The sequence below is a fragment of the Aptenodytes patagonicus genome, chromosome 21, assembly GCF_965638725.1.
Source record: "Aptenodytes patagonicus chromosome 21, bAptPat1.pri.cur, whole genome shotgun sequence".
Taxonomy (NCBI): Eukaryota; Metazoa; Chordata; class Aves; order Sphenisciformes; family Spheniscidae; genus Aptenodytes; species Aptenodytes patagonicus.
In genome coordinates this window covers 4,075,064-4,100,106 of record NC_134969.1, presented here as the reverse complement: position 1 = coordinate 4,100,106, position 25,043 = coordinate 4,075,064, and the positions used below count along the sequence as shown (strand labels likewise).

General features: G+C 55.0%; 1 protein-coding gene across 2 annotated transcripts; it reads right to left on the bottom strand.

Moving 5' to 3' along the window:
* Positions 1–3,538: 3,538 nt before the first annotated feature.
* Positions 3,539–21,917, bottom strand: LDLRAP1 (low density lipoprotein receptor adaptor protein 1). Of its 2 annotated transcripts, none has more exons than XM_076357278.1 (9): positions 21,820–21,917; positions 18,937–19,079; positions 17,231–17,343; positions 14,334–14,448; positions 11,394–11,466; positions 10,878–10,961; positions 9,386–9,516; positions 7,686–7,720; positions 3,539–5,650 (listed from the first exon to the last, which is right to left on the bottom strand). In XM_076357278.1, the coding sequence occupies exons 1-9, from the start codon at positions 21,902–21,904 to the stop codon at positions 5,506–5,508; spliced, it is 924 nt and encodes a 307-aa protein (XP_076213393.1). In that variant the 5' UTR covers positions 21,905–21,917; the 3' UTR covers positions 3,539–5,505. The 2 variants fall into 2 exon arrangements, with proteins under 2 accessions (XP_076213393.1, XP_076213394.1); XM_076357279.1 differs by having other exon boundaries at positions 9,386–9,513.
* Positions 21,918–25,043: the final 3,126 nt, after the last annotated feature.

Sequence of the window (25,043 nt, the reverse complement as noted above, 5' to 3'; positions counted from 1 at the left end):
TCCCTTTGGCTCTGCTGGCCCAGAGAGCCGCTGTGCCGGGAGCTGCTGCGGAGCTGGGAGCGAGAAGCGATCGCTGCTGCTGAAGATCAGAGCCCAGCGGAAAAAGGGACTAAGTGTGTGTCCAGCGTGAGGGGCCGGTGACAGTAAATTAACCAGCACTTGGTCACTAATTACCTTCTACCTGCACATTCATTGCACAACTGCCTCCAACCTTCCTGCACTTCCTACCTCTGCTTTCTGGCTCCAGCTCTCTGGCCCCGTTTCCACTCCCATCTCAGAAGACTTCCTCTTCCTGCAGCTTTTAATGACTTGACATCCCTTCTTTTTGAAAAGCCAGTATTTCTCCTCTGAGCCAAGAACCAGCTGGAGATGTTTGCTTTTAGCAGGGAAGAAAAAAAACAACTAACCCCCAGCAACCCACAACACTGTTTCCCATTATCCTTCCCCTGGGCATTAGAGGAGAGGTGCTAAATAAATGAAGTAATGCAATATTAAGACTCCCTCTGTCATAAGCAGTATCCACTCACTCCTGATAAATTGCTCGCAGTCAGATGCCGGCTTGCTGCTAAAAGGACTTTCGAGCCAAGGGCTGGCAGCAGAGACCCTGCTCGCTCGCTTCTTGTTTGCACCAATAATTTCATCAGCTTCTGGCCCTGCGGTCGCTGGTGTGGGCTCCCGGGTCTCCTCCGTGCTGCAGACGGGGAAAGCTTCGGGGTCTTCCCAAGCCCACGTTGCATCTTGCTCGGCTCCAGGTGTCCGACGGGGCTTGTGCTGCCTCTGCAGAAGGAGCCGCTCCAGGAGATTTTATTTTGCAACAGAGCACGGGCACAACACGGGCACCGTCAACCCCAAGTTACCACTGACATGATGAATCAAGGCCCCGGGTTTCAGGGAAAGCTGGAGCAGAGACGGTCAGCAGGATTTCCTCCGAAGGGGGGCATAAAAAAGTTAACTTTTTGACAATTTTATGCATTTTCGGCACTGAAATTACAGTTTTCTCAGAAGGAGCTATTTTCACACACAGAAGGGATTTGGCAGAATAACCCCGCACCCCTCGTTGTTCGTGCAGACCGAGGGCGGCCGTGTTGGCATGCGGCTCTGCAGCTCCCTGCGATGGAAACTTTGACAAAAGCCATTTGCTAACGCTGCATCACTGCTCTGGTCTCCCCCTGCAATGTTGTCTCCTGCTATTAAGTGCTGCAAACCCTGGAAGAAGTTCAAAAGCAGAGGCAGAGACACGCTTGCAAAATACCCTTTCAGCGCCGTTTGCTGACCCGTGGCCGAGCTCCTCTTGAGCAAGCCCCTGCCCCGGGTCCCAGCAAGGCTGACGGCGAGGCTTTCAGCAAACATTGCCTTTGCCCGGTGTTTTTTCTGGTTCAGCTGCCCTTGGCTTCGACAGGGACGAATCTCATGGGGGTCTGGCAGTTTGCTGTTGCAGACAGCCATCACGCAACGCTGACACATAAGAGCAGAGGAGAGCAGTGCACGACCAACGTCCCCCTCCATCCCCGGCCAAAATGCATTTGTGCTTCTCCACGAGGTTGGTTATTTCTTCTTGTTTCAGAGCACAGAAAGCCTTGCAGAGCAGCCCACAGCTCCCGGCAGACTGGGGCTGGCTATAAAAGAACATAATACAGCATTCAGGTGTTCAGATGAAATGCTGCTCTCTTTATTTGTGCTTTAAAGAAGAACGATCTGGGTAACGACAGCCCTACAGCTCTCGCTCAGGCTTGGCACGAATTTACAAACTCTCTCGGCGCTCCAAGGAGAGAGGAGAGAAGTTCAGAGCTCAGTACCTGCTGCACTGGATGCCGTCGTCCTTAACAGCTCAGCACTTCCCTGAGTCAGCTGGTTTGTAACCCCAGAGCTGGATTTAGCCTCGACTCACGTAACACAACTGACGGTCACTCGAGAGCACTCGCTGCATAGAGAAGAAACGGCAATGCTTGATAAACTTAACGTCTACGTGTAAACCCAGCCTGTAACTTGGCAAAACCAGGCTGGGTTTGTTGTGTCAGTTTTGGGGGGTGCATTAAATGAGTTTAGCGAGTTACAGCACCAGAAGGAAAAGAAATTAGCTCTGAACTATATGGTTTGCACTAGCTGCAGGTTTTGTTTCTTTAGCAGGTGCTCTGGGGAGGAAGATTGAAGACGGGCTCTGAGCTAGCTTCCTCGCCCACGCTGGCTACCGTCCGTAGGATGGATGGAGTCGTTACGTCCTATATACACCCCGTGCCAACGCAGGGTGACAGACCAGCATTTCACAGCACAGCCACAGCTTCTGCTGCTGAGGCTCCTCGAAGGGAGGAAAACGGGCAGCGAAGTCGCTCCGCGTCCCCCCGGGGAAACACGGGTCTGAGGTGAGCAGAGCCACCGGCCCCCCCAGCTCGCGGCAGATGCCGCAGCCCCCCCCCCCCCCCCCCCGAGCAGGCAGCTGCCTTTTCGTGGCACGGCCACCTCTCACCACGGTGAGCCCCTTCCTCCCTCCCTCCCTCCCAAGCACGCAGCCGTCAGGGGTGAAGGAAATGGATGCTCAAAGTTTCTTAACCGGCACTTAAAAAAAGATCACATCAAAACTGCAAGATCAATTTGTTCCTCGGCACCGCCATCAGTTATGCATGAAGGCGCAGACTGCCGGTACTCAAATACTCATAATCTGGGGCATCTCCTCACACTGGAACAGGCAGTTTAAACAGAAAAATGAACTTTTATTGAATTTGTTTTGTTATTCTAACACTGCAGGAAGAGAGGCATCTCTGCAAAGTCCCTTTGCTCTGCCCGCAGCCCAGCTCTGACACCCCAAAGGGAACGTGGTGCTACTCACAGGTTAAATCTGTTTGTCAGCATCCCCAACGGAATTTCGCCCTGTGCTTCCCAGACCAGCGTTAGCAGCGTGGTTACCCAGTAGCTGTGGGAGCCCGGCCGCTCCAAGCCCGCAGCCAGCAAAGGCAGGAATTGCAGGGAGAGGCCGAATACACAGGGCAGCGCCGGGCTCTCCGAGCCGTTTTAATTTAAAAGGCAGCTGTACAAATTAAACTCCCCCCCAGGGGAGAAGTACTTCGCGCAGCAACTCAGAAACCCTATCAATTAAAAGATTTTGGGTTTTGATGTTACCAGCACCACGTTTACCTGCAGACGAGGCCGAAGCACCGACTTCCCTCTCTCATCCTCTGTCACGCTCTGACCTGGAGGCCGATCCGGCGACGCAGGGGCTCAGGCAGGGTTGGATTTACCAAGCAGGCTGCAACGGTCACCCCCCGCCTGGCGCAGGAGGGAAAGGGGCCGTTGCACGTCCCTCTGTGCATCCCATGTGGCCACATCCAGCCCCGTAAGCGCTTCCTGGGGGCAGCACCACGGTCTGGTGTCTAACTGCAGCCGTTTCCCCACCTGGACGGCCCTGGAAAGAGTCTTCCAACGGACACCAACCTCCCGTGGATGTTTCCAATCGCTTACTGCTCCGCATCAAGGGAGGCAGAGAACTCAACCCGTAGGAATACACGTTAAAAGGACCACGGTAAAAATAAAGTCACCCAGCACAGACACTCCAAAAAATGGTAGAACTTTTATTTTCCTCAGTACAGATATTCTTTACAGCAGAAGGTTTTCTTAAAAAACTATATACATACATATATAGTATTGTGCATTTCAGTATATGCTCCTAGAATCTCTAGAAAAGGAGAAATACCAATGTACAGAGAAATCCTCACAGTCCATTCCTGCAGCCCAAGCTCTTTCCTGGGAAGATCACCACTCCCCGGGGTCAGGACAAGGCGCTTGCTACAACCACTTCAGCGCAGTTTTGGCGTTGCTTACGCAACAGGTTCATGTCTCTGCCGTGTGCCTCTGTAGCACGGACAAGCTTTGAATAATTCCTTCAGTCGCGAGACTGATGCTACACGTAAGATCAAATAAGTCATGGGCACAGTAGTTTCAGGATGTAAAATTGCTTTAAACACAATTTTACAGGATAAACAGAGCACACATCTTATTAAGAGACATGATGAGTCAGCTTCACAAGTCCTCGATACCTTATCACAACAACACTTGGGGGGGGGGGGCAAATCAAATCTAAGTTAGAGTCACTCAGCTGTTTCCTCATAAATTCTTACAGCTGCCAAAGAGGGTTTTCTTTTTTTTTTTTTCCTGCAAGCGGTTTTAAGAGAGTTACAAAGAGCTATCTGGGGAATGAATTAGTGTTTCAAAACCAAGTTACAAATCTATAAAACAGATTAGTATACTTCACATAAGGCCACAAACACTGCAAACTGTCAGTGCAACTATTTAGGATCATTAAACTTAATCTTTTAATTAGCATAAGCTTTATACCTCCATTACTTATTTTCAATTCCAGGAGCAGATGAAGACAGCTTCCCAAGCCTCACGGGAGATGCGGGTGTCGGGGGGAAGAGGATCGGAGTACCGCTGGAAGGGGCACCTCTTGCTAATTGAACATCCAGGTATTGGTCTTGCCTAATCCAATTCCATTTGAGTCTATTGACTGTGAGCAACAACCAAATGGTTTTGAGACAGCAAAAAGGCATGCACAGCCAAATCCACTTAGCAGAGCTAAGAACACAGATCTATTGTGCTACTGGGTTCACCCAACCCGCAACTTTCAACATGCTTTAGCAAAACAAATTGTTACTCCCTGGTGGTTTTGCTTTTAAAGCCAACAGTGCAACAGAGCCTTAGTATTTTGAGTCACATCAGAAACGGTGCGCGTGAGTAGTCAGTTTTGAAACAGACCTGCAGCATTGCTGGGTTGGGGGTTTTTTTTGGGTAAATAGCTTCTGAAGAGAAGTTACAGGCAGTGCTTACCTTGACAATTCGGACCATTGCTTTCAGTTCAAGTTTTAAAGTGCAAAACTTCATAGAGTCTTTGGGTAAAAAAGTGTCAATTCCCATACGAAGCTGGCGAAGAAACAGCCAGAACACGTAGGGGTGATTGACAACTGTGAGAGTATCACAGACATTCACAACAAAAGCAAGATCTCTGCTACCTCTTTGATTTTAACACTGTTAGCAGCTGCTGCAAATCTCCTCCCCTCCGCCTAGGCAGGTGATGTGTTGTTCAAGAAACAGTGGATTAGTAACAGTTGTGCTTGCAATTGCATTTGCATCTGCAGACCTTTGTCTAGAAAAGTACATACAGAGAGACTTTGGTGTTGCATAGTCTTTTTCAGAGAGGAACAGGCACTGCTGAAGGTTCTTCCATGGTATATTGCCACCTAATATTGTAGATGCTCTACACACCTTCCAATAATATATGTAAACTGTAACGGCTATGAATAAATATGGTGAAGAGCATCTCGTGGTTTAGATAAAAGCAAAGTACAAAAATCTGCATTAGATTTCTAAAGCTTTGGTCTAAACTGTGCTGTAACATCAACTGACTTGGTGAAGAGCCCTCAGAAGAGTCCCTTGCGTACAGCACCCGGAACAGCATGATTCGGTCCATAGACTTTTAGTGGTTCTTCTCTTGTCAGCTGTTAGATGCATCTGACCTCAAAACATGAACAGATCATCTTTCTCGCCTGTGTTGGAATCTATTTTGTTCCAGTCTACAGGTGAGAGCGTTTCGGCACTCTGGATGTCTTGAGCCGTCAGTCCCGTGTCAAGGACATGAGGGTTTGTTCTCGACTGAGCCAGTCTAAGAGGGGAGAAAAACAGAAAGTAAGAACACAAATCCGTGTGGTTTATAGCCTGGATGCTTGATGCATCCGTAATGCCGAACCCTAGCTGCAGTTCCACATTTCAAAATCCTCCAACGGAATGAAATAATTCAGTAAGGGGAGAGCCGGCACGTAACATTTGCAGCTCTCTCAAGTTTGTTGTAGCTTTGCTGCTGGTTTGTCCTAACATTTCCCCTACAGGCATCCAGGGAATTTGCAGTCTGGACATCCCGTATATTAATGGTCTGACAGAACGGTGCCGTGTTCCTCCCCCAAGCTGTTGCTGGCGGGTGCATCGTTATAGCTGGGATCTTATCTCAGCATAAAGGCTCCACCGACCAAAGGAGCAGCCTCGCTGCAATGACTCAGTTTTCACGGTGGTGTGTCTGGACACGCAGCATGTGCTGTAGCTCGCTGCCCGCCGCACTCCCTGGCCCAAGCATTTAACTCTTTGGGCTAAGACGCAGCAGGACTCAGATGATGTTTAACAGCCCACAGGATCAGCTTTAAAGGGTCTTCATCTCAGCCCATCCCTAGATGTTTCACAAAACCTAACGAGCCCCAGTTTGTTGTTGTGTTATTAAATACCTCTGTGAAAATGTAACACTGCAGCATCAATTCTCCCAGGACCAAAAGGTTAACTCAAATATTTGGTGTTTCATCCAGGGGAGGCATCGTGTTGAATAAGCCTCAGATTAAACTAGCCACACGCATGTTTTTTAATAAAAAAGAAAAATGAACGCTTTCAGAAGCATCCACCTCGGTGGATGAGCAGTCCAAATACTGAGTCACGAGAAGGCCAAGGGTGACGCGACAGCTCGGCATCCAGCAATGCAAAACAAAAGACCGCAACCAACAACATCTGCTTAATTAAGTAGGGCAAGGAACAGAGGTGAGGAAAATAGACAACATTAAGACATAAATTCAAGCCGCCCCTTTATCGAACACAACTTGGAACAGGGCTACCGTGGAAGTGAAAGCTGTAAATCATTCCTGAGAGCCAAACAAGGCATGAAGGTCTGTTTCCTTAGGGCTGAGCGTGCAGTTTTTGCACTGCTGCAAACCCCAGCCGAGGCGAGCGGCTCTTGGGGAGGTGACGACGCTGGGCTCAGCCCTGCTACTGCCCGACTCCCTCTTTCAGCTCCTCCCAGCTGGAGGAAGAGTCCTGGCAGCTCTCTGCTGCCCGTAGCATCTGCACCCAAGGCAGCTCTTTGCCCAAATTGGCGCCTTCGCAGCTCACGCTGCCCGAACGGCGGCCGGGCGGCTTCATGCACTGATCTGGAGGACGGGACCCGGGAACACTAAAGCATCCCCATCACCCCGCAGGGGCCTGCCTGCACGAGGACAGACAGGAAAACTCGCCTGAAAGAAAATGGATTTGTTTACCATTGCTGGATTGCTCGGCGTGGATGTGCAGGGAAGCTCTTAATTTGGATTGGAAAGTGAACTAAGCCACATGAAGCTACGGCCACGAACTCTGAACGTGCTCAGGTGCATGAGTTCAAAATTGGTGCATCAGAGTCACCCTGATGCAACCGCGCTGCAACAGGGAGCAGTGGAGCAGGGAGGCTGCCCTCAGCAGTTGCTGTTGGTTCGGGGACAGATGGGAACCAAGTCCCAGGGTTAGTCCAAACCTCACGGAGGGGCGAGGAAGGGTGAAGTTCCCGTGCTAGAAGCTGGGACCAGCACTGCCGCAGCTAGCGTGGGGGCTGGAAACAGGCAGCCTCAAACCACCCCGGCAAGCAGGAGCGGACACACCAACTGCTTGGGGAATTAAACTCCCTATCACATACAGCCTCTCTCCATCCTTAAAAGGTTGTCAAAATATTTGGCTTATCAGCCAGCCTCAAAGCCTATCTTTCAATTAGCAGCTGAGGCACTGATGGGGCAGCTGCCTAGGTCAGATCACGGCGGCTGATTAGATTAGAAGCATTATTAAAAGGCAGTCACTAGTCAAGTCTCCCGGGCTGGTCCGCGGTGGTGTGAACTTGTAAAGGGAATTATTAGAATTACCTTGAAAATGCCTCGTCGAGACCATCATCCATTTCCTTTGTTAAAGAGATAAAAAGAGAGAGAAGCAGTTGCTAAGAGAACGCACAAAAGTGTATTGAGAGATCCGGCTCTGCGCTTGAGCACAGCAGACAAAAAATATATATATATTGACTTCCGAGTGCCTAAAGCAACACTCCTCTCCGCACTCTGCCTCCTTGGGCAGGTTTTATCTCACTCTCTGCACAAGCCCCAGGGTAAGAGGTGTAACTCCAGGTGGTCCAGGCTTCCTCAGAGCAGATCCCAGGGCTCGGGTCGGGGATGCCGCGCTCCCCTCGCAGCCCAGGGACGGGGCAGGGGCTTGGCCCTTTCCCACCATCTCCAAACCAGGCTAATCCTGCCCCACTGCCTGCACGGGCTGGATCTGGCCCATCAGCTGGACCACATCCCGCTCTGGGATTAACCACAGCCCTCGGCTCTTCCAGCTCCTGCCACAAGACTGGCACACGCTGCAGGTTCCTGCTAAGAGAAGGGACCCAGACAGAGCTCTGAAAGATGCTCCAGGCAACCCTCGGGGCTTTTCTGGATCAGGAACCCGGAAAGCAACCCTGCACCAGCACAGGGGGAACCTGCGCTGCTTGAAAGCAGCTCTGGGATCCTTTAGCTCTGGTCTGCTCTTAAGGTTTCCCAGGGAAAGCATTTGAGTTGCCTGGGGGAGAAAGGTTTCCCATGCAGGAGGATGGGCTCTGTGCGAGGGCTTTGCTATGGACAGACTTGATTATTCCCAAAATCATGTGATGCACTTACAGACTTAATGTAATATGTAAAGTATGAAAACTCTGCAAGAAGGGAGGGATCGGAGACTCCTGATAAGCCTCCAGGATTTGATATGACTTAGAGTTGATCTTCAGGTTTAACCTAAAAAGCCTCAGGCTCAGACCCGGCAGACTCAAGAAACAGGCTCCAGGCAAAGGCCTTTATCATTCAATTCTCCAATATTTAGCAGACGGCGTGTTTCCAGAGAGGGCATGTGGCGGGGATGAGGTCCCAGGTCAAGAGGGGCTTCAAAGATCAGCCCCAGCTCGGTTGGTGATGGAGCACTTGGGCACGGAGGAGGCTCCCTGACAGATGCACACCCAGGCACATGGGCTGGGTCGTTATTTTTCTATCAGTGGTCCATGAAACAATTAAGCCAGATGACTGAGGGCATTTTAGAGAAGCCATCCATGCTCATATAAGCCAGATACAGCCACAAACAAGAACAAGGGAAAAATAAGAGTAATAACAACCATAAATATAACCTGGTTTTAGTGAACGGTAAACAAAAGCCATCAACATAATGATTTTTTCCCCTGAACAGAGCAGTTAGGTGGTCTCTCAATTAAGTGACAAACCACTGAGAAATGCTGCTTGAGAATAAGTAATATTCAATTATCTGACAGCGGCGTTTCTCAGAGTGCCTCGCAATCTCGTTCATTTATTTACAGAGCCTAAAAAGGGCAGTAGGTACTTGAACAGTAATCGATCATTTCAAGTAGGACACTGAAACCCAGCTCGCTCGGGCATCTCTGAAACCCTGCCTGAACGGCTCAGCCGCCCCAGGGCTCCCGGGGGGGGGTTATCCAAGAAAAAGCCCCATGATGGGACCTGGAGCACATGAAATGGAGGTGGCATCGCAGCCCCCTGGCTCGGCAGATGCCACGGTTCCCCGGGCACACACTTACCCACACCACGTTGTTATTTACAGAGGAGCTGGGCCCAAACATGCTGTTATCTAAGTGTGGGGAGTTTGCGCTGCTGGTCAGGGGCGATTTGGCAGGATCTTCTAAATCCAGCAAGTTCCCTGTAGCTGCTGCTGTGAACAGAGCGGAGAGGGAATGAGGCAGGGGAGGGGAAAACAGAGATGACACAAAACCAAGCCTTTTTGCAGTAATCGCTTCCCCTCAAGAGGGGAATCAAAGGGTTGCATCAAATTCCTTCAGAATGGCCCCAAACCTTACCATGGAGGAGCTGCGTTCACCCCAGCGGGGGCCATGGTTTCAGCCTGAATAATTCGTGATGCTCAGATCAGGCACCCGAGACCCTCTCGACAGGGACGCAAGGGAGGATCGGCCGGCTCGTCCCTCCAGCAGCCATCAGGGGAGGCTCCTGGGTACCCGCTTACATTCAGGATGAGTCAGGATCAGGCCCAGGCAGAGCTGACCGGGACATCCCAACCCCACGGTGGGAACAGAACCCGGGCGGTATCCTCAGCTCAGCCCACGGCATCGATTCAGCGTCTTACAAAGATGCGTTATTATTTTACAGGACCGAGGGCAAATCCTGCACTGGGTGAAGAGCAGTTTGTAGCTGGGGGGCTGCCGGTACACCGCAGGCTGGGTTGTTTCAGGGAAGCCTCAAATCCTCCCCGTCACCCTGCAGTAAGGGTGGATGCAGAAGCGCCTCAGCTGCGGAGCATCCCCCAGGCAGACGCCGGAGCCCATTCCTACACCCGCGGCAGCCCTGGGCCTCACTTATCCCGGTGTGCCACCATTTGCGACAGATTCCTCCAGTCCTGGGCCTTCACATGAAGAAATGAGACGTGCCGGCCTGGAGGGAAGCCCAGTTGAATGCTATTTTCCTCTGTGCCAAATCCTCTTATCTCCGTGGCCAGCATGGAAGAGATTAGCCTTTTGTGCCACTTCTCCCTGGCTACACGTCTTGCATTTCAGAGGCAGCAGAGGACCCACAGCCAGGCACTGAATTATGAGGGGCTTTACTATTTAATTGCTTTATTTTCACGCACCTCTCCTTCCTTAGGGGAGCCGGAGGCAGAGCGGCACCTGGACGTCCATCTCCTTCAGCCAATGGGATGGCAAGTGTTTTGGGTCCGAGACAAACCCAAAATCAAACTTGGGATGTGGGGGGTCCACGCTAAGCTCACAAGGACATTACGGCCAATTTGCCTGGGGCAGAATTAAACAGATTTGGGGTGGCAGCAGCTGTGTACGAGGGGCTGCACAAGATATTTAAGGGGGAGAAGGAAGGACTCGGCAGGCGGCCGCTGCATCCCAAACGCTCTGCCGAGGGCAACATCTCCGCTACGACAAAAGCGTTTGCTCCTTACTGGTCTTCAAAGCCCTCCCAGGAGCCTGCCCCGTTCAGGGAAAACCCCGCAGACCTCAGGCTGTTCCCTGTCCCCGAGCCCGAAGCAAAGCTCTGCTGTTGGTGACTTACGTGCGTCGGGGTGGGCAGGGGCTTCCGAGCTGGGGCTGCTCGTCCCTTCTCCTTCCAAGACGGACCTTTCCCGCTTCTCCTTCTCTGCAAAAGAAGGAGACCCCGTCACTGCCCGCAGAGCGCTTCCCCACAAGCATTTAGGGAGGAGGGACAGCTAGGAGAGGCCACCAGGTCTCCTCTGCCCACAGCAGCCCACGCTCTGGGTGCATTTTATAATCTCGTGGAAGGTGAAAGCAAAAATCCCAACAGCGGCAGGGCTCTGAGGCACCACAGACAAGCACCAGGTCCTTCACACCCCACCTGCAAGAAAGGAGCGCAGCCAAAATTTGGCTGGATTTACAAGGCCGTCGAGCGAAACCTGGAAGATGCCTTAAATCACACCAGAGGTTGGACCAACCTTAACAGCAGCCTGGAAATTTGGAGGGCAAGGGGAAAAAGCACTTGAAAGCTGGAAAAAACCCAAAGTCATCCCTTGAACTTTCACGTGAAGAGTGGGAAGAGGAGGAAAAAACTCACCTTCCTTAGCCGCTTGCCAGAACTCAAATGCGATTTTGAAGGCCTGGGCAACGGTGAGGGTGACCGCTTGCGCCTGGAAGGACAGTGGTGAGGCAGCATGTTAATCGACGGGTCCTCGTGTAGCTTTAAATCATTTGGAGGTTTTGCTTTGCAGATTCATGTTAACCCGGATCCAACCAGTCCTCCGCTCTGCGCTCCCCGTCTGGCTGGGGAGGGGTAATCAAATATTGATGGAAGCAGAGACTTGCTCCGTGTAGGACACGCAGCTCATTATAGATACGTCTTCAGGTGTAATGGGAAGGTGGAGGAGGCAGGGACATGGCTGTCACAGCCATCGCGCTGACCGATGGGGAGAGAAGAGCTGCTCCTGACCGTGGGGCATGCGCAGCTTTTCCTGCACCCCACACCTAAGTGTGATCTAAACAAGTGCAAGTGCTACACGGCCCCGGGCTCGTCCTTGCAGCTCCCTGAGGGATCTGGCTCCCCGCTCCAGGGCTCGGCTGTGCTGCACCCGCCGCAGAGCATCACCCACCAGAACGACCAACATCTCAAAGGGAATCAGCGCCCGGGGCCGAGCCCTGGACCACGCCGCTGCAGGCCATACCAGTGCTGGGGAGGGATGCGCAGAGCCGCGGTCCATCCCTCCCCAGCACCGTGCACGACCGCATGCACGAGGACGCTCCGAGAGCGACAGGGTAAAACGCCACAACTTTGCAGCTCTCTCCAACGGGGAGCAATCTTAGAGGCAGGACAAGAGAGATCCCAGGGTCTTCCCCTGGTTCTCCCGAGCTAAGCTGGGGTCTCGCTGGCTTAGACCAACAGCGTGGGTTTGTTTTGCAACAGCCAGGGCCGCAGCAGGAGCAGGGACACCTTCCCCTTCAGCCCCTCCGTTCCTCACCAAGCCAAGAGCTTGAGCAGCATTAAAAAACCCCACCACCTTAAATAGCCCGAGTTGCTGGAGATGTATAAATAGTGACATAAATGCCAGTTTCATTAGGAGAAGGCAGAGCTCACGAGCAGTTTAAGTGCAAGGAGATAACGAGTAACACCCTGCAAGGCTGGCGCGCTGCAGGAGCCCTGAGGCGCGAGTTCGTTTTACTAAGTTGCAAACTAAACAAACCCAGATCCGGGTCCGTAACCCGCAGCCCCCCGGTAGCTCGGAGGATGGAGACGTGGCGGGGGGGGGGGGGCACGAACGGGGCACTGGCGTCCCCCAAAAGCCAGGCGCTCCTGTGCGGGAGGGGCAAGGAGACCTATCGGTGCCAATTAAGCCTCGCAAAGCAGGAGAGCTCATTTGAATGTCGGAGCTATTTACATCTTTGATGGAAGTGCAAATGCTTTATGGCAAAAACTTAAATATGGTAATTAAGTATGAAACTCCTCACAGCTGTTTACAATTTAAGCTGTCACATCTGAATCAAGTTTAATAGACCCAGCTACCGTTGAGAATTACCCATGAACTAAAAATATGGACTAATTATATGCCCGTGACTGGTAGCTGTGCGCACATTCAGGGACCCTGCCCTGGGGGCAGGGACAGTCCCTGGTCTGGGAGCAGGGCATCACCTCACCAGCATAACGTGCACGCGTTTTAAAGGGAAAAAAAATATATATATATTCCTAGTTTTTGCCACAAAAGGCCTTGTGGAGAACTTTATTTGGAGGGAGACACACTGAGCTGATGTACCACTGAGATAATTCTTTTAGCACTGGAGAGATTTAAATTTTAATTTGCAGAGCGAGGCTTATCTTCGCCGTGCAAGGATGGGAGCGCACGCTGCAGAAAGGAGAGACAACTTGTAGCTTCCATTATTCTCTCCCCGGAAAAAAAAAGTCAGGAGAAGCGCAGAATATTAACAGAGCTGCGGTGGCCGCGTCCCGAGCACAGGGATGCTCGCAAGGACCCAGGAGTCACCACGCCGGGATGCACCGGCTGGGAATGGCTCTCGGGAGGTTTGTTTCCCTGCGGATTTGGGAGATCCTGTTCTCGGCTCGGGCCCCGCAACGGGCACCAGGGGAAGGATTTCTGGGGGCAGAGGGGTCTGACCTGCCCTTCCTCTCCCCTAAAGCCCCTTCCTGCCACAGGGAGGGGGCTCAGCCCCAGCCCTGGCTCCACTGGAGAGACCCCCAGGGCTCTCCTTGCCCAGCTTGCAGCCAGTGCCCACTTCTCTCCCTCGCCAGCTCGTCGGTGCTGGGTCCCTGCCCATCCTGATGCACTGAATCAGCAGGGAAAAAATCCCACAAGCGGGTTCAAAGCAAGAGCCAGAGACCGTTTTCTACACACAGGTCTCTGCTCCAAGCCCCATCCTTGGCATGCAGCGGGGTCTCCTGCGCTGCTCCCGCGGGGAGGACATGGCCCTGTCTGCAAAGACGCTGCTAAAAATTGGACAAGGAGCTTCAAGGGCAAGAAATGTGAGGAAGGCAGGGCAGCGAGCCCAGAACCACTGGCTAAATACTTCCCATCAAGGAGGCCGCCCCTGGGCACCTCGCTGCCAGCCTCCCCGGAGACCTCCCTGCCTGCCAAAGCCTCTCCGCACGCCGGGCTCAGACCGGCTCCAGCAGCCCAGGGAAGTGGATGCTGAGCGGGGAAGAGTCCCAGCAGCTGGGACCGCAGCACGGCAGGGGTGTTTCAGGTGCCGGTGCAGGGCCAGGTCCTCTCACCCCTGGCCCAGACCTTGGGGCAGAAAGGCTTTTACCTGCCAAGATGGGCTGAATCCAGCCCGGAGTTACGCCTGCTCAAGAGTGATGGCCAGGCACTGGGCAGCATCGCCAGGATTAACTGCCTGTGGGCAGGCGGAGGGTGGGTGCTCTCCCGTGGCCGTTCGCTGGGGCAGGGCCCCCCCTCGCTCTAACTAGGGGCAGAGCTGTTATCTCACCGGCGCAGCCCCTCTCTGCTTCCTCCTCCTACAGCCACATCCCCATTTCTTCCTCTGGACTGACCATTTTCCGTTTGGTACAGAGGAAGGCATGGCACTCCAGGTTCTCATTGAGCTGGTTCTGGGCAATGTAGGCAAACACTTTATCGTGGATCTTGTCTGCCGTGCAGTAGGATATCCTGAAAGACAGAACGAAACGTCTTGTCCGGGGCACTGTGTGCAAGGGAGATCAACCAACCCCTCCTCTGACCTGCCAGCAAGCGCCTACCCCAGGGCTTCCAGCTCCGGGGCCAAGCAGGGAAGGCAGAGGGAGCGTGGGAGCGTTACCGGGCTTCAGTGCACCTCCTTCCCAAAGCAGAGGAGTCGATGCCACTGGCTTGAGCGTAAGAGAAGCCCAGAGCAACTCCCGCAGCCACGGCGTGAACCACGTGTATCACACGCAGAGGCAGGAGAGAAGAGAAAATGTTTCACCTTGTGGGAAAGGACAGGTTAGAGAAGGTAAAGACTCTGCAGTGTGCCAGCCTGGGACTACACCTGATAAATGCTCTGCCTTCAGAAGAGCAACTCCGGAAGATTCTCTGTGGAGGATAAGCTTGCAAGGAGAGAGAAGGACTTGTTCTCAGCCTACGATTTAATCTTGAGGCTCAAACCAGGGAAAGAAATTGATGCAGGGGTGCCCAAGAAAAGCTGTTGGAAAGGCTGAAATTCAGGCTCCGAGATCCGCGGTAGCAGATGCACGGGATGCTCCGAGACCCCTGAGCACATGGGACACGGGGAAGGAGGCTCGGCCGCCCCGGTGGAGCATCCCCAGGATGGCCGTGTCTCTCCCAGCCCCCGGGCAGGGCAGGGCTGACTCCGAAATGCCGAACAAGACTCTGGAATAGCAACAGGCTGACCTGTTTGGGGAGATCAGGCTGTGACCGAGGGCTCAGCTCCCTTCTGCGGGGCAGCGGGTCCCTCAGCATCAGCCACCCCTGCCTCCCGCGGGTCCATCTGCACCAGGAGCTGCAGGACTGAGCGTCTCGTCTGAAGCCAGCGAGCACAGGCCGGAGCAGCCCCGGAGGTTTAGTGCAAGGCGGCAGGCGTTAGCAGCGAGCAAAGCCTCTTCCCTGGGCACGCGACAGATCAAACAGGTGTTAAGGAAAGAGAAAACCCAAGGAAAAAGTGGGACACTTCAGTAAAAGTTTTCCCATGGCCCCACGACGCCCATTCAGCTCCTGCTCTTGCTGCCCCCAAGAGTTTGCAGGGAGGGGACTGGAAGGTCCCAGTTCCCAGCAGGTGCTGGGACTTAACAAGCCACATTCAAAATTTACTTACACTGCATGAGTTTCTTGTTGCGTGTGAGGATGCCTCTGCTCAATGGCCTATATTTTGTCTTCCAGAGCTGAGCTGTGCTCTGGGTTAAAGAGGCACTTGGAAGTTCATTCCTTCCTCCCGTTTGTTCCCAAAGCGGCGTGGCCACTCTTTTAATAATCGTGACGAAGCCGCAGAAGGTCGTCTGCACAGGCACGTGGCCCTTCCAGCAACCCCCAGCGCTCAGCTCGATATTCGACGGCCATTAATTTCCAGGGAAAGGATAACTCACACCTGCCTCTGAAGCGAGCCAGTTTTACGACAGAGGCCTCTGGCAGCGACATGTCCGGTGACGGTGGCTGCGTTTTAGCCGCGGTCACCCCGTCCTGCCCCAGCACATGATCCGGGGCAAGAGCTCAGAGCCAGCATCATCCCGGTGAATAGAAGAGCCGAAGAGAAGACAGTAGAGGTGTTAAGAGGAAAGCCCTGGGACCGCCACTGGTGGAGCACGCTCGCAGGGTGGGGAGATGACCCCCCACGCACAGAGACCCCAGCTTTCGCCGTGATCTCCACTCCCACAGTGCCAGCATCTCCGGGGAACAGCATCAGTCCCCACATCAACAGCCTATTTAGGACACGCTGACTTCAGTCAACCGGACCAAGGGGACGCTCGTACATGAGCACTGACGGGGGGCACAGCTTTATCAACGGCTGTTAAAGCATCTGGGGAGAGTTTAAGGCAGCATCTAAAAACCCCGGCTCCGCAGCTCTGCCTGCTTTTACACCGGCGCAGCGATCCCGATTTTGGCGTGGCCGCTTCACCCAGCTCTGCTCTTTAGCAGCGGGTTTGTCTCCTGGGGAGGGCTGGGGCTCAGCACCAGTGGCTGTACGCGACTGCTTAGTTTGAACTGGAGAAAAGCAAGCGGGTTAGTAGCTGGTTAGAGAGAGTGCCCCAACCCAGTGCTCCCCATCCCGCATTTAGCAAAAGGGGGCAGAGCAGCAGGTGAAGGACAGAAGCAGAGCGTGGGGGATGTAGAGGGAGAAGGGACGGAGAAGATGGAAAGGGCCAGATCCAAGCTGAGCTCTGCTCCGCCAGGCCTGCGCCTGCCTCCAGCCTCTTTGGAAGAAATATTTGCCAAAGCCCGAGGAGCGGATATGGGATAATCCATCCCCGCCCTCCCCACACCGGTACTGGGTCTCAACAACTGTCCCAGCCCGGCTCTTTGTCAGAGCTATTTAAATGTATCAGAGGTGCAGAGCAGCCAGCGAGGGGAGGGCAGCCCCGGCTCCGGCGGTCACGTCCTTGCCCGCTTGGAGATGCTCTGACCATCCTCCGTATTCAACTCTTGCCGTCACCCCGGACGCTTTGGCGTTTCTAGTGCCAATAAGAGGCAGTAAAGCCACGCGTGGCCATGAAGCGCTTGGCTGTGGATCGGTAGACTGCACACACGACACCTCCAGGCTCGTCACGTCTTTCCTTATCCCCGGCTGGACACTTATTGCACCAGACATAAATTTACCTTAAATTTAGCAACCACCCTCCTTCCCTCACCACTGCCTTCCATCAAGACGTGATGGCCAGTGCGACATCAGCTCGGCCCAGGTGGAGACCGGAGCAGACAAGGAGCCTCAGAGCACACACCCACTGAAGCGCGTCCCGTAACCCACCTGTATATGGAGATGTTCTCGATCAGCTCGTTCGTTCCGCTGTCGTTTAACACGATCCCTCTGGGCGAGACTTTCAGAGTCACTTTCTGCAGTTTCTTTCCACTCGCTTTCGCCTTCGGAAGGAAAAGAGGGAGAGGAAAGTTACAGGCTTTTAACACTGATACATCCAAAGCTACGTGAGCAGAGCAGAGATTCCAGATACGGACTACCCAACAGGCATATTAATAGCACTTGTTAGTACTAGAGACTGAATTTACTACCAGGTGTGATAAGGCACTCATTAAAACTCTTCCTTCCCTGAAGCAGTGATTTTTGCTGGCATTAACGAGACAAGGACACGCACCCCCCACCCCATGGAGGTACTTCCAGCCCAGCACCTCCACAAGGATTTCCCCGCGGCCATCAGCACGAAGCAGCGGCTGCTCTAGCCGAGCCGTGTGAGCGCTCGGTGAAACCCCGGGGAGTCTTGTCTTTAGGGCCAGCTCCGGAGCAGAGGGGGACACCAGCACGAACAAGGGAGAAGGACAATCCTGCAGGACGTGGGCTCCCAAGCAGCCGGCTTCGAGCTGTGCTGCCAAACCCCGCTCGAGTGGCAAAGCACCCCCCACACCAAGGTCAGGACAGCGGCTTAAAAAGTAACTAGACTTTTAAGGACCACTTTCTCTTATTTACTAGTCTCGTGCTTTCAGCCTTCGGGTTACATTCAGCTCGCTGTCCAGCTTCTCTCTCAAAAAAACCCCAAACTCGGAAAACAACAAAAAAAATACACAGCTAGCCAGTTGCAGACCTCAGCCCTGCTCCCTGGGGACCTCACTTGAGCCACATCCAGACCAGCCGGCGGTCAGTCCTGCCCCTCCGAGGCTGGCCTCAGCCCTGGGCTTTTATTTAAAGGCTCTGTTCTCGGTCGATCAGAGCAGTCGTGAAGGGCTCTGCCAGCGGCTCCCGTTTCATGCAAGTGCTCTCCTCCCTTCCAGCTCAGCACATGCCAGGAAAGGATCCGTCATTACCCAGCACAGTTCGCCACCCTATTGAGTTTTACGACAGTTAAATGTACAATTGGGTCTTTGCCTCATTCAGTTTTATAAGGGCTTAAAGAAGCGTTAATTTTACTTGGAGCCCAGTGAGCAGGGGCTCCAGGGAGGCTTGGTGCTAGAGGATGGCTGGAAACCGGTCCCTCTTGCATCAGAGGTTACAGCAGGACAGCGGCTGTATTGGCTGGGAATCGGAGCAAGCTGTCCTGCTCCCTTCTCCTCTTAACCCTCCAAATCCCGGGAAGGAAAACCCAGGACTGCATGCCAGCTCTTGGTCATGCGCTGGCCGTGCTCAAAACACTGTCCCTGCCTTGCAAGAGGAGAGATGAACCTGGGGAAGGCTGATTTCACCAGGTCAGAGGCTTCTTCCACACCCAGGGTCACCCAAAGCTTATCAAGGGGAGCCAGAGCTCAGACACGTAACACCAGCTCTCCGCAGCCTGCCCCATCCACGGGCTGGGGCTGGTCCTGAGGGCTTGCCAGTGCCACTGTCTGCATTTCTACCTACACCACCAGACGCCTGCTCACCCCTGGAAGGGCTGGACCTGCAATCCTGACACCCCCCAGCCTGCAGACGGACAGCACTGCCTCCAGACCTGCGGCTTTTGAAACTCCCCGGTGACAGACTTGTTTGAACAGCAGGAGACAGGGCTCTGCTCCAGCACGGACACTCACAGTGGCGACGATCCTTTTGACGGCGGCCGCAGAGAGCTCCTCTCCCTTGGGCTGCTCCACCAGCGTCATGCCCATGTACTTGAGGCTGAAGAGCATCCCCTCCAGCAGCGTCTCGCGGGTATCAGTCCAGTTCTCCGGGAGCTCTAGAGAGGCAACAAAGAGGCTCTTGGATTCCCAAATGCACAAGGATACCCCTTGTCAAGCCCTGAGGGAGGGTTTAGGTACAAGCAGGGTGTTGGTTTAGCTACTGCCTGGACCCCCGTGCCCGAGCGGCTGGGAGCTCACGGTGCTGCCACGGCTCTCGTGAGGCGCTGGGGGAAGGAGACGGGGCAGAGACAAGAACAACCCCACAAAACTTTTTCCACGAGCCACAGCAAATGGTAGCGACCCTTTAAGATCCATCAGCTCCTCAGTTTAATCGTGAGTGCCCAGGCCCACACCATAACCAAGGGGATCCTGAGCATCAGCCCCAGCCAGGCGCAGGGGAGGGCTCGGTGCTGCCCCGCACACGGCAATAACCTTACCCTGTCCTAACCATCGCCTACCCACAGAGGCTAAGATGGGATTTGCCGCTAGCTAAGCCCACGCACAGCTGCAGGGATCCAGGTGATGTGCTGTGACTTGCTAAATCCGTCACCAACAGCCCATTGCGGGGGTGAAGCTTCACCAGGGAGAGGTCTCTGCTCTCCCCTGAGATTGCCAAGGAGGCCACCAGCCTCTTCCCTTACGTGCTGGGGGGTGGGAAGGAGGGTCCTAAATAGAGAGATAAGTTTGGGACCAAACTGGAAGTCAGGTGGTTATTTCTAAGCCTGAAATTGCACCATAGGATCTAACCCCCAGACACAGAGCTGGCAACCCAGGACCTGCTGCTCTCATGTTTAAGGAAGGTCTCGCTTTCAGCAGGAGGCAACAAACTACAGCCTTCCCAAGGTGCCCGCGGCCCTGGGGAATGATAGCGCTCTCGGAGAGGAGTCTCTGCTTGCTGCAGACAAAACACGTCCCTGAAGGCTTCGCTGCCTTGTATTCAGCCTCCTTCGGCTGCCTCCAAGCAGCAGGGCCAAACTCTGCAGCTTCCTGCAAACGTGCAGCACCGGGAGGGCCAGACTGCGGGGACGCAGGGTGGGGGGACGCGCCCCTGACTTAACCCCCGGTTACTCAGCCTCCTGGCGAAGGTGAGACAGGAGATAAGCCATAAACCCCGGCACCACTCCCAGCGTCGGGCGTGGGTGCCAAGCTATGAACCACCCCAGCCAGCCCGGCACTGGCTAAGGTGGCAGTGAAGCTGGGTGGGAGAGGTCCCCTGCAGAGACAAGAGTTTGCAGCAGGGCAGGGGCCCCGCGCCCGACACATGGCAGCAGGTCCCAACCCTGAAGAGGGAAAGGAAAAACCAAGGACAGGCGGGATGCTGCATTTACCTCGCATCCCAGCTAGAAACAGAGGGTGCCAGCGAAAAGCCTGGATTTCTCAAAAGCCAAGGGTGCTGCCGCTGTCCTCCCGCCCTCGGCGGCCAAAGCTGGGCGAGCACGCTGAGGTGGAGGGCAGTTTGCATGCGATGGACGGGCAGCTGCCTGCCCCGCGCTCCCTGCCTCGCTAGCCAGGCACGGCGCATGCCCCCGAGTCCCGTATCCTGTGCAGGGCAGCTCTGGGCCTCACCGAGGACGGGGAACCCCCGAGCACCCCACGCTGCCTAGGACGATGCCAGCTGCAGCGAGGCCCCGGGGAACCAACAGCTTGCGCTGCCCCGGGACAGAAACACGGGTGGTTTAAGTGCAGCCACCGAAGTACTTTCAGAAAGGAAGGAGCACCCGAGGCAGCACACAGACAGACGGACGCTCCTCCACACATCCTGTTCTGCATCGTTCACCACCACCTCACCCACCCTCCCGTGAACGCCAACGATTGCACCCAGGCCCAGGGTGCGTCCGTCCCGTGGGGCGGCAGCGATGCCCCCCCACCCAGCGAAGGGCACGGGGGTGCTTTGCAAGGTCACTCCGCAGCGGGCTCAGGGCGAGTCCCAGGGCTGCCGCATCTCGAGGGGCCTCTCTGCCAAGCATGTCCCGCAAGGCCACGTTGGGGCGGCCCCCCACGCCCCGAGGCTGCCCTCCAGCCGGCTGCCCCCTTCGCATCCCGCAGCTGTTGGCCCTTAATCCTAGCGAAAAGGTGTAACGACACCGGGTCAATCTCATCAGATTAGTAAAATCAAGGAGTTTGATCTCTCCTGCGGGCAGCAAGGGGTGCCGGCAGGGCAAGGCACCCTCCCGCTGCCCACCGCGATGCTCGGGGCTCCGTGGCAGGGTAGGGGTCAGCCGGGCTTGTCCCTCCCTTCCCCGGCTGCAGCAGGAGGACGCCTGGCAGGGGCCGAGTGGCCGCTCGCCCAGGGGCCATCGATCGCATGATGGAGCCACCGGTGGGACGAGGCCAGAAACCGCCCGCCGGGCTCCTCCGTCCCTCGGGGGGACGGGGGGGACAGGGACAGCCCCCCACCCACCCACCCACCCATCCATCCATCCCACCCCACTGCTGCACGGGGGAAGGGGTGCAGGGGGAAGGTGGGTGCAAGGGGGGGGAAGCAAAGTGGGGGGCAAAAAGGGGGCTAAAAGGAGGGGTGAAAAAAGGGGTGCGAGAGGAGTAAAGCAGAAAGGGGGTACAGGGGGGCATGGAAAAAAGGGGGGTAGAGCAGACAGGGTTAAACCTGGTTAAACCTGGTTAAGAGGGGGTGCAGGAGGGAGGAAGAGGAAGCTCAAAGAGGAAGAAAAGTGGGTGCAAGAAGGGTGAGAGGCAGGATAAAGCCGGGAAGGAAAAGGAGGGGGGGGGGGTGTGCAGGACAAGGGGGTGTGCAGGAAGGTAAGGGCGGGCGGGGAGAGGCGGGTCGGCGGGTCTCACTCTTGTGTCGGCCGCCGGCCCAGGAGGGTTTGTGGACGCTGGGGCTCCGCAGCAGGGCGCGACCCGCCGACTTCAGCGCGTCCATCCCGCCGCCCCGGCCCCGCTCCCGCTCCCGGCCCCGCTCCCGGCCCCGGCCCCGGCCCCGCCGCAAACTTTCCTGCGGCGCCAGCGCTGACCGCGTCCGGGGGCGGGGCCCGCATGCAAATCCCGGCGCCGTGACGTCGGCTCGGCCACGCCCTCCCCGCGGCCACGCCCTCCGCCCCGGGGGTGCCCCCAGAGCCCCGGGGGTGCGGTGGGGGGGTGTCCCCCGGAGCTGAGGGGGTGTCCCCCGGAGCTGAGGGGGTTGCCCCTCGCTGTCCGCCAGGGCTGCGGGGAGCCCCCGGGGAGGGACGGGCTGCCCTAGAGACCCGCGGGGGGGGAGCTGGGGGTCCCCAGAGCGCTGCGGGGACCCCGAGACTCGGAGAAGACCTGGGGGGGTCCCCGGAAAGCTGCCGGTCCCCCCGAGATGCGGGGATCCGCTGCCCCCCCCACAGAGTTTCCCTGCTGGAGACACGGGAACCCCCGAGGTCCCCCGAGCCGCCCTACAAACACCCGCGGGAGGAGAGTGGGGGCCAGCAAACACCAGCTCCGTGGGGGGCCCCACCTTTCCCATGGGGGTTCCACACAGATTTGGGGGGCTCCATGACCGCACGACCCAAATGGCCCCCCTTCGGCATACTCAGGCGACACCAAAAAAACCGTGTTTGCCCCAAGAGGTGTTTGATTGCCCCCAGCCTGGGATGAGAAAATGTGATACGATATTTCAGTATCACGTTTGATAAAGGGTCACCGCGGCCGCCAGCGTGCTTTTAACTCAGCCTGAACAGAACTGTGTGGAAGATTAAGGCCCTCAAAGTCTTTCCCAAATTAAAGGGATAATAACGAGGAGGTTAAACCCCATATTTAGGATTTGTAGAATAATGCTTTACAAAGCCTATTATTCACAGAAACATTTGTGTAATTGAAAATCCCTTTTTAGTCAAATTTTAACGTTCCCCTTTCACGTTTGTAGCCGGGAGCCAATGCGCAGGAGTCACCAAGCCGAACCACCGCTGGCCTGTTCCCCTCCGCAGGACACGAGCGGGTGGCGGAAGGGTTAGGCAGAATCTCTCTCCCAAAAAGCCCAGCCTGAAACAGGACGGTGCCACTGGTACGTCTCCATTTAGTGCCTGGTTTGAATCTGAGCACGCAGAGGGAGAGCCGGGGACAGTGACCGAAACTTGAAAGAAGAAACTTCCCCCTGAGGGCTAACCTCGTTGGAGCGGCTCTCTAGGGGCAGCAGCACGCAAATACCACAAAACCTGAAAAATCGCTGTGTCGGGAACAAATTTAAGCATATACATAGACCCATCTCTGTGCAGCAGCTCACTTAAGTATCTGCGCTTACTGTAAGCACATGCTCAGACCTAACTGAAGTCCAGGGCTTTAAGCACACGCTCAAATGTTTCCCTAAATTGTTGTTGAAGCTCAGCTCCCACCCAGCAGCCTGCATTTCACTGGAGGGCTTCCCGCTTGCCAATATCTGATGAGTTAAGGCAGACACCTTTGCAATTACTTCATTGATAAACTAGCCAGAGAAAGCCAGCCGGCAGGTATCGGACACATCCGTGATTTATTTTCCTATTTCTGTATTTTGCACCACCACTGGCTAAACGTATCACACCGTGCTCCGGTTCGCTCGGGCAGCGGCTCCTGCACTTGCGTGCTGCTCTGCTGCTTCCTTTCTCCGCGGCAATTTCACAGGGCAGTTCCTGGCCACGATCCCGACGGGGAAAGATCCGCAGCGTTCCTGCTGCTGCAATCCTCCCTTGCTACAGCCACTCCTGCACTGACCTTTGTAACTCCTTTCATGGCGCACGAGGTGCATTCCTGTTCCTTTGGCTGTTATTGCAAAGGGTGCGAGACCCAGCTGCAGCGCTGCCTTCCCCTGCTGAGTTTTCCCACTGAACCCCAGCACCGGTGTCGACGTTTGCCCCTCGCTTTGCTGACTGTGCTGTCTCGGGCGGGCGTTGCTGCATGGGAGTAGCAGAACGTATTTCTTCAAGTGTCACCGCTCAGGTTGGAGACCGAAGGACCGTGACAGCAGCCTGGGAGAGAGGAGTCATCAAACCAAGGTCTCGAACACGGCTGTGCCATCCAAGCCAGCCTCCCTGAAAGTCGTAAGTTTAAAAAAAATCCCTGTAATGGTAAAAAACGACCAGTGTCATCTCCCCCCAGGAAGGCAGAGCATCAGGCGGCTCAAAATCGCAGCTCCGCACCCATCTACCTGCTACCGCGCTGGGAAGCCCAGGCTTTTCTCCCACGGGCAGACAGGTTCTGCGGGCCAGGCAAGCAAAGTCAAATCTATTTATTTATGTCTGAGTGCTGAGCATGGCACAGCAGCGATTTTTTGGAAACCTTGCTTTCTCGCTAGCTGCGAGCACCCCGTGGCTGACCTCCCCAGCCCCGCCGCGCTCGGGCCGATAACCACCCATCCATCTTCCCGTTAATTGTCGTCTCTCCCCTGACGAGCTACCGGCTCTTTCCGCGTGTGCTCTCTCAAGGTTATTTTCAGCTCTGCAGCATCACCGAAACACACACGTTTGCGTCTTCAGTATTGCAGCAGCAGGGCTGCTCCTCTCCGCTGTTTCTAACACCCGGCATCATCTCTTCTGTCCAGGAAACACAAAGAAATCCTCGCCACCGTTCCTCCCCGCCACGGTGTTTGCATCCACGGATCACAATGAAATAAATGCAGCTTTTCAGTGAAACTTCTGCGTTTTTTTGTAACGCCGATGTGTTTTCCCAGCTGGCGGGGCCACAGCCGAGCGAGCCAGCCCCGATTTCTTTGGAGCAATCTTTACAACGCACACGCAGCCCCAGACACAAGTTCAGTGACAGTCATTATGCTTTGCTACGAGGGTGGGTGTTCGTTTGCTCCCTGCTTTGATTAATCAAGTTAGCAGAGCCGTGCCGATCCCCTCAGCCAGGGACAGTGCACGCTCCCGAGGCTTTACTCTCACTTTACTGTCTTCATATTTACAGCAAAGTGCGTTTATAGCAAATTAGCATATCTGGGGCTGGTTAAGAGGTGATCACTAATGGAAATCTGCACTCCTTCCACTCCGTCAAATCCGTGCGAGGTTTGCCTCCTAATAAATTGGCATCTTTGCTGGGAAGGCCTGTGTCTAACGGTCTATGTGATA

Excerpts from the sequence above, each read along its gene's own strand:
- LDLRAP1 (XM_076357278.1), bottom strand. The coding sequence starts at position 21,904 with ATGGACGCGCTGAAGTCGGCGGGTCGCGCCCTGCTGCGGAGCCCCAGC. Across the intron at positions 17,344-18,936 it reads TCAAAAGGATCGTCGCCACT|GCGAAAGCGAGTGGAAAGAA; the intron begins GTGAGTGTCCGT and ends TTCCTTCCGAAG. Across the intron at positions 5,651-7,685 it reads CTCGACGAGGCATTTTCAAG|ACTGGCTCAGTCGAGAACAA; the intron begins GTAATTCTAATA and ends CTCCCCTCTTAG.